Raw genomic sequence first — 17,958 nt, 5'->3', positions numbered from 1 at the left:
ACTTATTAGTCAAAATTATTTTACCCCTCCTGAACACACCCACCACAACGGGCGCTGCAGCCAAGGATAGATTAAAGGGGCATTATGATGGGAGATTAGATAAAGCGTTGACTGTTATCTCGCTATAATAGTTTTAAAAAATAGATAATGTAATTACATGTATATTGAAAATTTCAGTCAAATTGCTCCACTCTGAACCGAGATATTAGCTTTTGAGTTTTAAGCCTAGCCTCGACCATCATTATTAACGTCGGTAAGATAAAACCACAGTCTGGATTAAACATTTTTGGATTTAGTCATCATTAATCGTTGAGCAGCCAATCGCGGATTCTAATCCAGTGAAAATACGACACAGGATGGCATCGTGAGTTGATTATGGTTTGGATAATTTAATTAATTTCTAATTAATAGTTTATATAACATTTCAGGCCTAAAGAAAGACCTGCAATAGGCAGGTTTAGCTCTTGCATAGTGTATGTTTAATTAGTTTGAATATATGTTTTTAATCCCAAATATCATCGAATGATGACACAATTTGTGCGCGGGGAAGCATCTTTAAAGTTAGAGCCACGTGTGTGTGTGTATAGGCTGGGTCCACTGTGGCTCGCTAAACTGGGGAATCAGCTTCGATTCCGGAAGCAGAATAAATACTCAACAACATTCTCGAAGTACACTTAGTGTTTTCGATTAAAGTAGTCGATATAGGGCTTAAAATGTCGGTCAGCTAGCTTAGTATCTGTTCTCATACGGAGCTAACTCGACAGTAAGCCTGACTTTAGTATGGTGTATATAGGCTCAAACAATGGCGTGCACTAAAAAGAACTGCCTGTCAGTTGGAATTCGATGAGGACCTGACAGGAAATACAATTTAATCTTTTCTGAGTTCAAATTAAGAAACCGCTACATGCCGTATTCCAAGGGAATTGTTTTTAGAAATCTTGGGATGTGGGATGTGATATTTAGGACGTGCCATCTTTCAAATAATTTAAAACGTTCATCATGAGTGTCACTTGACATCATCGGTATTGCCCACAGGGATCGACCGAAAGGCCCTATATAGTCACGGCCTCACGGGGGTTCGAAGGTTCTCTGAAAGAAAATTTTGAAAATTACATCGCTGGAGTACTTTTCTGTCGATTTAGATACATACTGGAACCGATGATTTCGTTTCCCATATCTAGTGAAAAACAAATGAAATTCGGTTTAACATTTGCTCTTCTGCAACAACTGGATTAATGAAGATGGGTAATGTGCTATATGATTCGCCGTTTTGCCCGAACAGCTTCGTTTCCGCCTACTCGTTTTTGAGATCCCGATTTTAGACTTGAAAGTTCCTCGGAGTTTCCCGGTGAGGTTTCCAGTTGTCTGTGGTGCAGAACGGGGTGCCTGACAAGCGTCTAGTCGTTTAGATGGCATGTAAAACCGAGGCTTGCACATGGAATTGGCCGTAGCGCCGTTGTCCGGGCATAATTTCCCGTTTCACACGTCATTAACAATGTTGTTGAAGAAATGTAGGACATTAAACCCCTATGTTATGAATTACTGACACGGACTTATAAGCATTTATTGCGCCAAAAAAAGTGGGTTTTACTTCAATAATGGCAGAGGATTATAATTCGTCAGTAATTCTACAATGGTTATGTGCGATTCGCACAGTATAGAGCGGAGACAGAATGCTACCGCATAGATAATAGTAAGTGCACCAAACATAACAAACCCCCAGAAAACAAACCAGGCCCTGTTCTCGGACTTGGAGCCCCCTTTACTATACTGGAGCCCCCTCCACTGAGTTTATATCAGATTTTCTCTCCGAATTCGGTGTTTTCTTTCGGTGTTATTGACATTGTATGAGGTTTTCAAAAAGAAATTTAGGTCTGAGCTTGCGCCATACCTTTTGCCTATACTATAGTATAATCCGCTACTGATTGTCCCACTGCTTCTTTGTCTTTTTACAACAGTGAGCTCTGGCCAGATTCCGGTTGTATTCAGCTCAACACATTTAAACCGCAGCGTGTCTCTATCTTTATTCAGGATTCAGACAATGCCAGTTTGCCGGGTCTCTTCGTTGGGAAGTTGAATGTAACATTTTCGAGAGATGGATAGAGAACAAGCTAAAAAGAAAGTGATTTTTCCTACTATCAAGGGCCATAATTCATGAAGTTACAATTCGATATGCGCAAATATCGAAAGGAACCAAGATCTTTGGGTTATAAACATGCATTTCAAGTTTCATCAAAATCGAATTAAAATTGTGAACTATACAGGGTCCACAACCTTGATTTACCATATTTTTACACTATACGCGTACAAACGGCGGCCATTTTGTCCGGCAATGTTGGTCCGATTTTCACGAAATTCGTACTCAACCTTTCCTTAGGGTGTAACGGTGATACAATAATACGGGTTTTTAAATCTGATAAAAATTATAATGACCTCTATAGGATCCACAAGCTAAAAACGCGATTTTTCGTACAATCAGGGGCCATAATTCAGAAAGTTACGGTCCGATATGTGGGAATATCGAAAGGAACTGAGATCTTTGGGTTATAAACTTACATTTCAAGTTTCATCAAAATCGGATAAAAATTGTGACCTCTATAGGGTCCACAAGCTAAAAACGTGATTTTTCGTACAAACAAACAGGGGTCATAATCCATGAAGTATCTATCCGATACATGCCAATATCGAAAGCAGTCGAGATCTTTTGGGGATAAACCTATATATATTTCAAGTTTCGTCAAAATCAGACAAGAATTGTGACCTGTAGAGAGTCCACAAACCAATTGTGGACGGACGGACGGACAGGGGCGACGACAATATACGTCCACATGAAAATGTGGGCGTATAAAAACACATTCCTTTTCTTTCTAGGACATCATTATATTACACCTTTTATAAATAAATAAAAGTTATATTAACAAATCTGTGTTCTCATTGTAGTAATTATGTCATCTGTAACCCGTTGTGACTGTCATACGTAAGCACTTTATCAGCTAACCTAATTCCATTCCTTGCGTCGTTAACGGCTTGTCTAACTTCCGCGGATATGACTTCTTTCTCACGAAAGAAGTTCTCTAGAAGACCTTTCTCTACCATAGCTATCACCATGAGTATTCTTCGATATGTTTCTTTCCATGGTCCAACCTATAAAATACCCATAAAGTACATGTAGTTAAACATTTTGAGGTAGTTCAGTTGTCCGGGTAAGCCTATTCAGTTCAATCTATCAAACAGACAGCGCACTGACGACGGTAGGCTACTCTTCCATACTCGGTAGTGGCGGTAACGCATCTGCCAGAATGAACTTGACCTTGATATCGTATTCGTACCCGGTGGTTTTTGGTGAATAATTCATTGATTAATTCTTCATCAATATGGATTGTGTTATTACAACTCATTTTTGTTGACAAAGTTGTGGGAAACGTTAGCATTTGACGTCTAGTGGTATCAGTCTTCTACCACCACAGAAATATAGGCTACTAACTAGGCTACTCTTTATATTGGCGGCTGCGCAAACTCTCCATATTGCCTAGTCTCGTTGAACCAGGCCGACAGCTGTCTCAGAAAACTCCAATCGAGTTCGGACTCGACAGTCGACATTCTTGACCAATTAGTATATGTATCCCGGTGTACGTGCAGACTACGCAAGACAGGTTTTAACGTGCCTCGAAATGAATAATCCGTGCTTTAAGAATCATAAATCCGTGCTTTAATAAGATGGTATTTTTGTGAATCTGAAAAGATTGCATGAGGAAATTTAGCAGTGTTATAGGCCTACCATTAGTAATCATCAGTCACTGCGTTTGATTTCGTTTAAATTTCGTGTTTTGTATGTAAATGTCTAAAATTGACGCAAGTGGTTGCAGATCACAGTGACGAGTTGTCTGCTTTTGGACGTTTCTTTGAACTGCCAATGATACGGCCACGGATTCACATTAATTTGTGCCTTAATTTTAGCCCATTATAGATGTTGAGGATCAAAAGATCTTGGTTGAATTCGATTTTGGTGGAACTGCTTGGGTTATACATACACAAAGCGTAACAAAGTTAGTGCGTTTTCTACAATTTTAGTGTTATGTATTGGGAACATGGGAGCACAAATCCTATCGATAATCAGCATTCCGCGACCTTGATCAATCCAGGAGTTAAGCCCCCTCAAAAACCCTGTGGAAGCAATAGTGACCTTCCATTCTCGAGTTACCAAACTTTTGGGTCAATACGCACAAAAGGGCGGACGAGCCAAACGCCCTCACCCACACCCACCCCTAATTTCTCCGAAAGGTGTTGGTGGGCGTGGGGAGCAAATAATCATGCGGGTAATTGGCTGATTCGTGCCATGGCTGTATTCGCACCAGATTCTTGACTCATATTTTATTTGAATGACAACAGTATTTAAATATGTTTGCATAATATGACAAAAATGATAATAAGTAGTTAATTAGTTATTGATTACTTCAATAAAAATGAGCTATATCACTAAAAATGTCCTTCAATTGCGATTGACGATTTCTCAATATCCCAGTTCACCACAAACTAATAATCTACCCAATATTTCCAAATGACAACGCCATATCATCAAATAGCTGCATACCAGTATACTTACTGCATTGCATCTGCGATAATTTTCAATAAGGAAAGAAAAGAGTTCAGTGTATAATATTTTAATCATTACATATCATTTTATGAGTGCGAAATCAAATAACAAAAAAAAAAAAAGGTTGTGCTGATGACGGAAAACGAAACACTACAAGGAGTATGGAACCTCAGAGCGTTCCGTTTTCCATTGCGATTTTGCGCCCATACAGTTTCCTATATGTACGCGTGCCCTAATTTAAAAAGTGTCTATTGTTTTGAAAATCTTCTATCCACCTATATAAGCGCGTTTTGATTTTTTCTTAGTGGAGTTTTTGTAAAATACCGTCAATCTATACTAAGTCAAAAGCTTTGGTTTAGTCTACGAAAAGAGCACATAGATCATTATGGATATTTGTTATATTCTGAAGAATATAATCGAACACCAAGATCGGTCTCATCTAGACAAGCGTTGAAAGCAATAAAATGGTTGACAAATGTGGAAAACTTTGTAAGCAATTTAATATACAAAAATACATAGGCTACTTGACCGAACTTAATTTGTAAATAAATTCCAAAACAATCGGATATCTATCCAATAAGACAAATTGCCTATTAGATCGAAGTAATTTTCATTTTTAGCCAAATTTATTTTCTGAACAAGATTAGCCCTAATACTTTCCAGATTATTTTCATGATAATTAAGTATCCGAGTTACCACTTTTTGTGTTAAACTTGGGTCCCTCAACCAGGAAACTCCATAAATCTAATTTATGTTGATTTTTCTAAACAAGGTATTTTGATCGCTTTTCTATACATCATTTATTCCAAATAACATAGGAAATTTCATTTATGGTTGGGGATTTAAAATGTGTTTCACTTATTGAAATTATAACTTAATTTAAATTACCGTAAATAAAAGTAGGGTGGATAGTCTATAAATAAAACCCTTTAAACTTAGTTAATTGTTTACTTTAATCTCAGTTTCTAGTATTTATTATCCTATGGTCCAAATCAGTCTGATATTGTTCCGAATCAGCCATATATAGTGGCGCGAATCAGTCAAGAATAATATTATGTCCGTCCAAATAAGCTTCCACTTCCGGACCGAGAATGAGACATGGTCCGAATGATGTATTGCTCTATTTTTAACTTGACGCATGTAAGTAGTGTTTACAGTCACGCGCTGATGACGTAGACTAGCACGTGAGGGTTGGTCATGATATGATATTATTCCGCAGTATTTATACCCAAATTTCACTTAAACAGCCATTGACAACGAAATAGCTTTTGGGGACCGTAGTACTAATTAGAAAAGGAGAATCTATACAGATATAAAGTGTTATTGAAAAAGAACTGGAAAGGTGTCTCCCATTAAGCGGATTATATTTCGTGTATTCATTAATCGACTGGTTGTGGTTTGGTTAGCAGGTGCTCTTTGATAATAACAGCAATTTCGGTTCAATACAGAAAAGCAGATTGTGATAATAATTGCTAATAACTAAAACAACAATTAATCAAAATGGTTGAGGGTGGCATGAGATGCATCAAACTATTGTTATTCGTGTTTAATTTACTGTTTGTGGTAAGTGTATAGTATGGTATTTCTCTTAATGGTAAAAATATGGCAGCTGTGTGTGTTTCAAAATTAATTTATGTGAACAGGTTTTAAAATCCAATATGGTGGGAGGAGGAAGTTTAAAATGCAAATGTGCCATTCAACGTCTAATAATTTATAATATATGTATGTAGTACTTTGGGACGAAAAATTAGTGTAAAAAGTCAGCAGATCAACAAAAAAGAAGACAATTTATTGATTGATCGAAATTCCGGTAATAACCAACTGGCGACCGCACTTCGATTAAAGTTCCAATCGTCTACTCGTACTCTAGAGTGCACTGTAATCCTTCCATAATCCATGTTCTAATTGTCATATTAGTAAGGATTCACATTTTCATTGCCAATGTGTTATTACAAGCTATTTTATCTAAATGCCATTCTATTGAAGGAAACTGAAATAAATAATCTGTATGATATTATTCTTCATACAAAGTGAAAGTAATATTAAAATCTTGGAGAGGGTGGGGAGGGAGTTTTGAAAAATAATGCTTACTATGTTAAAGGAGCTAAGTCGCTAATATTTGGGACCTAGAAATTGACACAAATGGGTCGCAACGCATACAATAATGTAATATGAATGTATATCAATCGTTTCTGATTTTACTGTAATTTCTAATCAGTTAGGTTCGACGAAATACGCCAGTATTCTCAATCGAATTTCAATCTCTAGCGTCTGGTTATTCCACTCTACGCCGATAGTATTTATTGGGCATCCTCTCCAGATAAGAATATAGCGTCACCGTTTGACATAACTTGTGGAATATGCCTAGGCTCGTTTTTCGAGTCCCTTATTACACATAGCGCTGAAAAGTATTATGGTACACGATTCGTGTACCAATTGTAAAATGTTTATTTTGTCTTTAAATATTGGATATCAGAAGGCTATCTTTTCCCGTTAAGATCACAACATCAATGTTGATTTAAACCGACAAATAAATCGTGTTTTCAATGTCGAAGATTTTGGATGATATTGAGTTAGAGACTTAGCTACTTTAAGTACTTAAGGTAACAGTTTATTATGGAATTCTGGATTGTTATTGTAAATAAGTCAGCTTTTAAGTCATTTACTTACTGTCACATGTACATCATGATGAGCATACTGTAGTGTCGGCGATATTGTTGGTCTGATTTGTCAAGACTTTCGAACAGATCAATGGTCATCAGTGACAGTAGGTCTACACATGTACATGTATGTGTTGAGAAGGAATGAGCCGTTAGTTTTTAAAATTCGTAAGCTAATAAATACATTGTAGTGGAAACCATTTTGTATTTCACTTCAAATTTCAAGAATTTATTGATGTGCTGATTGTGTTAAAGTACATGTACAACTCAAGATTTGATACATTTCTGATTTAAGAATCATTTTGTGGTAAACCCAATTTGTAGGTACATGTAGTACATATACTGTAGATGTATATGTATGTACATGTGTTATTACATTTAATGATTACAATATAGGTGTGGTTATTCCACAATATAAGTTTGAACAAGCTCATGTACATGTACTTATGAATGTGAGGAAAATCTTAACAGAAGTGTTATTAGTACAGAATATAGGGTTAAACATGCTACAAGAACTAGTGATTTTAAGACTAATTTAATCCTATGTTTAAATTTTTATCAATTTAATTTTATTGTTTCAGTTAGCAGGTATTGGTCTGATTGGAGCAGGATCTTATGTACAAATTAAACTCACCAATTACAATGATTTCCTTGGGAATCAGTACACTGGACCCGGTATATTACTCATTATTGTTGGCGTTATCATTTTTGGTATTGCCTTTTTTGGTTGCTGCGGAGCCGTCAAAGAAAATTATTGTCTGGTCATGACTGTAAGTAAATTTCAGTGATGTGTTTTTATACACCCCCCATTGATGATTTTTATACGTTTCCAATGAAAGTATGGGAGTATTCATCAATTATTGGAGTGGTGAATGGCATAACAAATAATGAATGAATTATAAATATCTGTGGATAGGAAACCATTTAGGTTTTGAACATTACCACACCCGACTCAACTGAGATTCAACTACTGTAGTAGACATTGTTTAACTTTATTGAAAGCTGAGGCATGACTTGCTGTGACCAACATAAGAAAAAGTATAATGGTCCCAACACCCCCCCACCCCCAAAAGCAAGTTTAAAATCTCCAACTTTCTGACATGTGTACACATGTAGCATATTCTAATCTGTCAAATAAATAGCAAGAGTTTATGTATGCATAATTATATAACATGGCAATTACCTTTTCAGTTTGCTGTTCTCTTATCTATTATTTTTATTCTGGAGATCGCTGGTGGTATTGCGGGATTCGTTCTTAAAGACCAGGTAAGTTTAAACAATCTTTATTTTTATGACAGGATTTACAACAATAAAGTCGATGTCAACGTCTTAGTAAAATTGTAACCAAATTTACTCTTTAATAGTTCAGCATACAGATTTTCATTAAAGAAGTTGTCTTGCAGAATTAATCGCTTTTAGTTTGTTTGGTTTGTGAAATGGCTATTGAGGACATGTTGTTCAAAGATTTTATAAGACTTTGTTTGTTCTTTGTTTCCATTTATATGATGAATAATAATTTCTAATTAGTTTGGTTCATCGAAATATATGAGCAATCTAAATTTACCTAAGTCTGGGTAGTCAAGTCTACGTCGGAAGTATGGTTTGACATTTCACTTCACGCAGAAATTTTTTCCTCTTTCATCAAGGCTTCTCATTACAATAGGAAATGGAGAGAATAGAATACACGTCCTCGTCGACTGATTTTTAAATTGTATTTGCAATGCCGAAGACTTAGGATAATATTGAATTAGTGGAGGTTTATATATAATGGTTTTCAAATATGGTATATTATATACTTTATATTATAGTTAGACAAAGAAGTTAAAGATGTACTAAATAAAAAGATAAAAGATTATAAAAAGAATGACACAGCCGCTGTAGAGGCCTTTGATGAGCTTCAGAGAGAGGTAAGTTTATAATTTAAAATCACAACATTGCAGAATAAAAGGCAGATTGAGTGTATAAACTAATTGATAATATATTGATAACCTAACCCCAAACTAAGGTTGCAGACGGATGGTGAGATGGTTTTTCAAATACATTTCACTGAAGAGTAGTAATCATCATACACATGTAGGCTACGCTTTAGAAAGCATCCAACAAAATGGCTGCTCTTTGTACGCAAATTGTGTAAAAGTATGTAATACGTAGGTTGTTGACCCTCTAGAGGTCACAATTTTTATCTGATTGTGATGAAACTTTGGATATAGACCATAACTTTCTGGATTATTGCCCCTGATTGTACAAAAAATAATGTATCCTGCCTGGCAGTCGCTGGTTAACTACTGTTAGGAAGAGATTAGATAACACTTTTGAGCTGCATTAGTTTCCTTCTGGTAAAACTGGAGTAGACTAAAGGTTTTCTTTCCATACGTGTCTTAATTTCTTTACCGAAATAATTTTTATGTAACTTTTTAAGATATTTGATTAAAATTTGGTACACTGCTGTACAATGCGTACATGTATATAACTGTGTTATAAATCAAGGTTGCGTTTTGTTATACATTTTATGCATTATATAAGTATTAAGTCTGCAGCATATACACATTCTTTGCTCTGGTAATGGTTGATTCTATTGGATTTAACCATATTGAAAACAGAAGCTAATGTCCCTAATTTGATCAAAATATGTTATTTGCAATTGTCTCATTTTTTAGAGGAATGATGTATACCACATTTTGCATTTAACATTCCGTGACAGCAGAGACTTGACTGCTTCAAATTAAAAAGCTTTTTAACCCACAATGTTGTTTTAATCGAGAGAGGGATTCATATACATATAGGCTTTAGCTGTTTCCCAATCCTCCCAGTTTCTGAATAAATATAAAAATAAAATAAAAAATTTAATTTTAGTTTGAGTGCTGCGGTGTTAAAGACAAAACTGATTGGTCAGGTAGTACTATTCCAGCTTCTTGCTGCGTGAAAGGCACAGAAACGGGTAATACATGTCCATCAGACAAGGCCTATCCAGAGGTAAACAAATTTCATTTTAACTTTCAGTCAGTAAATATTTGACATTCAGCATAGTTATAACTAAGATATAAAATCAGAAATTCTTATTCCTTTTTTTGTTATAACTATGCTTTAAGAGTATCTAAAATGATAGTTTCATACTAAACTTAGGCTTTCTCAGCTTAAGAACAGACACTAAGCTAGTTGAGTCCTAATTTGACAATTTTATCAAAAACTCCCAAGTTCACTTCGAGACTTTTGATAAATATTTATTATGCTTCCATTTAATAAAATTGAAAAAGGTAAAGCCTGGGAGCAATATCAGTGATAAAGAGGAGGTATCTTAGTTAATTTGGTAATTTCTTGATGAAGATTTCAGGAATATGGAGCAAAATAATCAGTGCAGCAGTGAATTTGCTACACAAAATACCTTCTTAACAAGAAAAGGGTTGAATTTTTGAAGTACAGATTATAAAAAAGAAGCTTCTATCCTATAGCAACAGTAAAAATAAAGAAAAAAAACCGATTACATGTAATTAAATAGAAGTAATTAGCATCCTAAGGAATGCTTTATTTTAACATGTGTCACCACTACCAAGTGATCATAGCTAATAAGTTTGTTTTGTTTCAGGGCTGTGATTCTAAATTCATTTCATGGATACAAGATAAGATTCTCATTATTGGTGGAATAGGAATTGGTCTGGCCTTTGTACAGGTAATAATCCTTTTTTTCAAGCTTCTTGTGAAGTTTCGTTTTCTTTTCAAAATTGGAGAAAGTTTTTGGCATTCAAACATGGACCGTTAAGCAATGGACACACTAGCCGAATAAGTCAGCCGATTCCATCGGTACCAAAATTCACCTAGTGTGTTCACTGACTTTCGGCTGGATGATTCCCCCGACTCAGCCATGTTTGATATATTCTGCCATATTATGTGTGTCCACTGAAGCATTCGGCTAATTGTAGAATTCATTAGCCAATCTCCACTCATATCGAGAAGTCACATGATTATTAGAAGAGTGTCTCTATTTATTTGGCTGAACCTCAGTCGGCTGCAATTCAGCTAAGAGTGACCCTCAGACTGATTTATGTTTGAATATGAACATTAACTTTTGTATTATTTTTTCTTTCAGATTGTTGGTATTTGCTTCTCCTGTTGTCTAGCTCGAGCTATCAGAAAGGAATATGAAGTCGTGTAAATTCACAAGTGCCATTTCATCTCTGCTCATAACTGTCTTGTCCACCTGCTTTAATGACAAATTTTCCGACTTTGACAACTATCTTCAAATAAAACATTCACATCTAAAAACCAAAAGCATCTGACAGACTCAAGCAAAGTATTTTATATTATGAGATTGTATTTGAGATCTTGGATGAGTAAACATAGATTTATCTTTTACATCTCAATAGTCTGTGAAAATATTATTTTTTTTTGTCCCTTTGAACTTTTATATTATGCATATTTATGGACTAACCATTTAGCCTTTTGTTTATTGTCTTGAGTGATGCAGATGTCTTTGTTATAAATATTTCTGATAGAAATTTTCACCCGCTAATAGTGTTGGCTAGAAATTTATCTCCAATATTAATTAATATTAGTTATAATTTTCAACAGATGATTTTTCTTAGATCCCTAGTCAGAGAGTATAATAGAATTATTTATGTAACAGTATAAGTTATTTAAATAATTACACTATTCATATTGTAACAATTAAATTTGATAACTCATGCTTTTTTCATAATTCTCATTTTATCATATTCATTTTGTTTACTGTCAGTGTAAATTATTTTTATAATATCTGCAAGGCTGTTAAATGTATTTTTTATTGAAGTGGCTTTCTTTTGATAATTATTGCTTGTATAAATTTGTTACCTGTACTTAACATTGAGTGTACGCTTTACTTAACTAATCAAATAGTATCATATCAAATAGTATCTTCAACAAAGTTTTCAAATTGGGTGATTTTTGATATGAAAATTTTTTTAAAGTGATTTTTATAGGGATATATTTTTATTTATGGGAGACTAAAAGTAATGTAGACACGGGTTTCTAAAATGATGGGGAAAATGGCGGAGTGAAGATAGGTAATTTATACATGAATAACTTGGTAGATTAAAGAAACATATTTCATGTGAAACTTAAGTTGTTTTAAGAAAAAGTTACCCAACCATATCATTCTAATGCCCTGATAAGAGCTGGGCTCAATTCTCGGTGAAGGCTGACTCAGGATGTGTAAACTTACAAGTGAAGTATTTAATAATCAAATATTATAAATTGTATAAAAACATAATATTAATTCTTGTTGACAAACTGTTCTGTTCATGTTGATTCATCAACAAGAAGTAAACTTAATGGTCGAATTATGTCCTTTCTGAAAACACCACTATTAATTGTCTTTGAAAAATGCTGTTTCAAGTGTGAATGCTTTTTTGTGACAGTCATTTGGCGGTTCATTAAATATTGTTATACTATTATAATTACAATAAGGCCTCGCTATAACGGAAAATGATTCATGACAGCTCATAAATGAAGAGTTATAGTGAAGCCCCATTGTATATACATGATTTAGTTGGCCTATCCATAATTTTTCTGTTACATGTGGACTACAGTGTTTCTTGCCTTGACTGAGAGAATTAAAGGCACTACCATGTACACAGATGTATGCAGTATTTACATTATGGTGTTCATTCTTATTGTTTGGGTTAGACATGGGTTAAGACAATGCAATGGTATTGGAAATATTCTGTAATGTTGTTCGTTAAATTGAGGATTGGCCAAATTAATTACATGTACTTGGTTAAAACTGTTAAAAATATTCAGACATGTATATTAGCCACCATTATTGTATATTGTAATTTTTGGTGTCATGTTGACCAATAAACATTCTTCTAAAGTGATGATGAATTTGTCATTGATGTTGGTATTTTGATGTAATGTGTTGGTAATTGAGGAGTTTTAAAATTTTTTAGTAATAGTTTTAGAGAACAAATTCAGCAGTAACTCTTCTCTGGATACATTTACAACTTCTGCGAATCTAGGGTCATAAATCTGTAAATAATGCAGGCAGTTTCCAAATAGGTTTCATCAATATCACTTACCTCTGACACAGTGGCATGGTAGGGCAGCTGAGGTAAGATTTTGTTAGGGGGCCCCAGTCTGGTTCTAAACCAAACAACAGAAGGTCACTTGTATACCAAAATGAAATGAAATGGGGTTTAACGTCCTGCTGTTCTGCTTCTAAACGGGGCTAATGAAGACTGGCATACGCCATACAGTGTGCTATGAGGGGAATTTTGCCCAGGCAGCATCACTATGGCCTACTCTTATATCGAATTCCAACTGCCAAGGGATCTTTTACGTGCACGCCAATGTGAACGACTAGATAGCTGTCCTTGTCAGGCCCTCCGTCCTGCATACTTGTATAGCAGCTTGGAGTTTGGGGATGTTGTAAGCCCTTGTCAGTCTTTCAGATTTCGAACCGATTTTACTGTTCAAATTGTTCCCAGCTATCGACTGAAAGAGGGATAAGGAGCGTGAATTAAAATTAACTTTTTTTGCCGCAAACTGGCCCATGAAAACATGTGTTTGCCAAATATTCATTGATTTCCAAATGCCAAAGGATCTTGTAGGAGTATGCCAATTGGAAGACGTTTTTTGTACCATCCAAACAACTAGACACTTTTCATTGCCAGGCACTACAGTGTCTGATCCTGGTGTTTACCCCCTCAGCATTGGTGTAGAGTCCCTTCTGAATTCCTGTCGGGCCAGAGCCATACTAACAGTACTACTGTGGCTCACTCTTATGGATCGAAACCGTGCATACCTTCCACCATTATCATTTTATAGTCAATAAGACCCCAGTAATATTTTCTAATGGTCCCCCCCCCCCCCCGCATTGGTACATGCCTTATTAGGTGAATGCCTTGATAGATTTCCAAGATGTGCATTTTCAGCTTAGGGTAAGCAATTTGATTGGTTGATGCTTTAGGACATGATAACTTAAGTTTTTCTGGTATAATAATAATTAGATGTACCTTGACCAGAAATCTTAAGAAAACAAACAAAAACCGTGACCATCAGACGCCAAAATATCAAAAAGAAATTATTTTCATCACATAAGTATTCGTTTATTTTTTTTTTTTTCACTATCCAAAATCATGTTGATCTGAATTCAAACTGACATTTTCGTGGACACTTGGAAGCGAACTCATCAGTAGGGTGGATTCATGGTTTTTCAAAAGGGGTGGGGTCGGTATCAGCCAAGCTAAAGTCTTCTCGTGCGTATCGAGGAAAGCATATTTGGTGACACTTTCAAGCGATTATGTAGAGAAAATTACACGAGTCGGGGTCGACTATAGAATTGACATTCGTTGCATTAAAATAGTTTCATTTATGTTCACACAATATTTCCGACAAAGAGATGTTAATCGAAAACAGCCAAGCTCCAAGCGGAGCCAACTCAATAATAGTATTTTAAGTCTTTGAAGCTTGATAATTACAATCATAATGTTCGTGTTTTTATATAATAAACGATATTATATTGAATATATCTCATGAAATGTTATGTAATTGGCACTCAGATGTATGTATAAAAATTGCAAAGCAGTATCTAAACGGCCAATTAAATCCCATCGAAAAATCATAGAACTAGTATTCTAGTTCTATGGAAAAATGAAATAGACACATTTGATGTTTATATAATGACATGATAATTACATTTTCATCTTCCAGGTGACCGACCTACCTCTGGAGTCTTACTTAAAGGGCCAAACTCCAATATATTTTGGAGAATAAAACTACTTAGTTTTATGTTAAAAGCCATTAAAACTTTAACTTTGGACCGAGTAACTAACTCAATATACGTGATACGTTTTCAAACAACTTAAATCCGTGGGTCTTCATCTGGAAATGGAGATCGGTGTCCCAAGATATATTATTGGGTGTCTGTAATGGTCAAAACCAGGCTTTTATTTAATAAAATAACGTGTTGGTGAAATTTACCTTTCGCTATCAAGTACAACACGTGGGTTATGCACTGTATAGACCTCTAAAGGAACGGCAATAGATTATCAGGTCACCCAACGAAAAAATTGAATCGAAATCTTAAATGGGTTGCGTATCCGGATAAGCGGTTTTGACGTGAAGTCCAAACGACTCTGTATTTCGAACTGAAATTTACAAGGTAAATACACCATTCCTCTATATTTTGGCGCTTAAATTTCATACGTACACTTTTGTTTCTGAGACTGTTAAAATCCCCTTTAAATAGAAATATTGCAAGTTTATACCAAATTGACAAATAATGATAAAATACAAATTTTCTATTGTAGTGAAGACAATTACACCTCCGCACCTCCTCCATTGTGAACTCAACTAGGTCGCTTGTCGGGAAATGTGACGGATAACAACTACAAACTTGCATACTCTAATTTACTTGGATATCTTTTTCCACGGGCCCGCTTCTCCCTGCTAACCCTCTACTGATCACTTTGAACCCCAGGTTTGGAAACTGGCCCCTTTCATCAATGATAAACAAAAACTCTTTAATTAATGATTATATTAAATCAGCTATTTAAATGTTTGATTTACAATCAAATTTAAAACTTAATTTTAATCGTTGATGAAGAGAAATTCTAGTCTTAGATTAGCTAATTTGACTTTTGAGAATGCCATATCACCTGGAACAGATAGTAGTAAAATACCAAACATATGTTTTACGACATTGGTACATAATATGGAGCTGTAACTTCCTGCCGACTAAGACCCAAGATTGTGCGAAAGGTCACATTTTTAGCTGGTGAAAAAAAACTTTTATTTGATTTTAAAAATATCATCGTTTCATCATAAGTACGGTTGAGTTCGAATTTGGTGATACGCTCATAAATGATAAGTGGGTAAGACGCTGACTCGTTTGCCTGGGGGTCGCGGGTTCGCTCCCGGTGTTGACCGAGAAAGTTTATCGGGATTTTCCGGCGTGGTTTCCTCTTGTCACCTGACAAGGATAACTGTCTAGTCGTTAGGATGGGATGTAAAACCGAGTCCCGTGTACACATTGGCCTGCACGTAAAATATCCCTTTGCAGTTGGAATTCAGTGCAAGAGTAAGCCGGGGCGAGGAAGTCCTGGCAAATTTTCCTTCATAGTACACTGTATCGTGTATGTCCATTTTCATTAGCCGAGTCTATCCTGTTTAACTCAATCTGATTAAAACACAGATCTTATTTCGTTTCGTTTTTCATTGTTCAAAATTGTCTTTACTCCACTAGGATCTGGAAGCGTTGATATTTACTAAACAGCAAACAAAACCAATAAAACGTCAGAGAGGCACTTTAATCAAATCATTCCAGAAAACGACTTACTAAATGGATCAAAGCAATTTTTTGTGAACAGTATGTTGACACATTAGTGATTAATTCATCACAATTCCAAGATATTACGAGTAGGTTTAGAGTCTGTACACATCAGTATCTAACGTGTCAACCGCGAGTGTCAATAACAGCAGCACAGCGTCTGTACATGGAGTGGACCAGACGATTGATGAACGCCAGTGGCACCTGGAACCAAACTCCCAGAAACCTGGAGCAATCCATCGGCTGTGTTTGGACTTGGTATGACGTTATTAAGTCTCCGCTGAATTTCATCCCAAAGATGTTCAGTCGGGTTTGAGTCCGGACTAAGGGCTGGCCAGTGCATAACGTTGACACCGTTCTCACGTAGAAAGTCCCGAGTAACTCTTTCGGTGTGGGCACGGGCGTTGTCATGCTGGAAAACGTTGTTTCGATGACGTGCGAAATGTGGTATGACGTGGGGTCTGAGAGCTTGATCGATGTAGCGCACTGCTGTGATGCCGCCTCATCTCCCTGGACCAAAATTGTGGAACCAAACCATTATGCTTGGACCTTCCCATGAGTCTCGTTCCATGACACAATGGTCAGAATAACGCTGGCCACGTCGACGCCATGTTCTGGTCCTGCTATCTACAGTTGATACGCAATACCGACTCTCGTCTGTGAACAGAACAGTTCTTCATTGCCTGTGTCTCCAGTTCTGGTGTTGTTGGGCAAACTGTAGATGTTCACATCGATGGCGAGGGGTGAGGATCGATCCACGGTAAGGTCTACGGCAATGGATGTTCTCTCTGGTGAGACGTCGGCGCACTGTATAGGTACTGATGGGTCTTCCGTGTGTTCCCACTGTCTGACTTGCTGTCCCAGATGCCTGTGTGAAGGGATTCTGTACGTGCTGTCGCACAACATGCCGGTCTTGTCGATTTTTGGTAACCCTCGTTCTACCAGTTAGGGGACGACCATCTGTGGTGTTGGTGGCCCTAAAGCGTTGATGAAGCTTGTAGTTGGTCCGAACATTGACCCGGAAGTGGGCAGTGTTTGATGTCATAGGGTCAAAAGCTGCTCGTATGACCCCTGACGCTACATACCACTACAACTGATCAGCATATTACGTCCATTATGAATGTGGACGTATAAAAAACGAAACGAAATATAGATCTGTATTTTAACCAGATTGTGTTGAACTGGCAGTTGATTTTCAATGATTTCCCATAATAACTTCTAGTGTTATTTCCTTTTACTATTCACCATACATACTTTAATTTATGATCCTATCTTTCAGAATTCACATTTTTTGCTCAGAACTGAGGAAATTGTAATGGTTTGATATCTCATCGAAACGTTTCAACTTTTTCAATAATCAACTCTTTGCTACGTAATCTTGCCTATCTATGGTTATGTAAATG

At 36.1% G+C, this 17,958-nt stretch overlaps 1 protein-coding gene across 1 annotated transcript; it reads left to right on the top strand.

Annotated features, from left to right (window-relative positions):
• Positions 1–5,779: 5,779 nt before the first annotated feature.
• LOC126831528 (CD63 antigen) lies at positions 5,780–13,103 on the top strand. Its single transcript, XM_050562061.1, has 7 exons — positions 5,780–6,157; positions 7,836–8,024; positions 8,446–8,520; positions 9,063–9,161; positions 10,108–10,227; positions 10,838–10,921; positions 11,339–13,103. The coding sequence occupies exons 1-7, from the start codon at positions 6,095–6,097 to the stop codon at positions 11,402–11,404; spliced, it is 696 nt and encodes a 231-aa protein (XP_050418018.1). The 5' UTR covers positions 5,780–6,094; the 3' UTR covers positions 11,405–13,103.
• The last annotated feature ends 4,855 nt before the right edge of the window (positions 13,104–17,958 follow it).

The sequence above is a fragment of the Patella vulgata genome, chromosome 9, assembly GCF_932274485.2.
Source record: "Patella vulgata chromosome 9, xgPatVulg1.2, whole genome shotgun sequence".
NCBI lineage: Eukaryota > Metazoa > Mollusca > Gastropoda > Patellidae > Patella > Patella vulgata.
The sequence above is the reverse complement of the archived record's forward strand: the minus strand, read 5'-3'. Positions and strand labels throughout refer to the sequence as shown.

Coding starts and splice junctions, on each gene's coding strand:
- LOC126831528 (XM_050562061.1), top strand. CDS start 6,095: ATGGTTGAGGGTGGCATGAGATGCATCAAACTATTGTTATTCGTGTTT. Junction 8,025..8,445: donor ATTATTGTCTGGTCATGACT/GTAAGTAAATTT, acceptor TTACCTTTTCAG/TTTGCTGTTCTCTTATCTAT. Junction 10,228..10,837: donor CAGACAAGGCCTATCCAGAG/GTAAACAAATTT, acceptor GTTTTGTTTCAG/GGCTGTGATTCTAAATTCAT.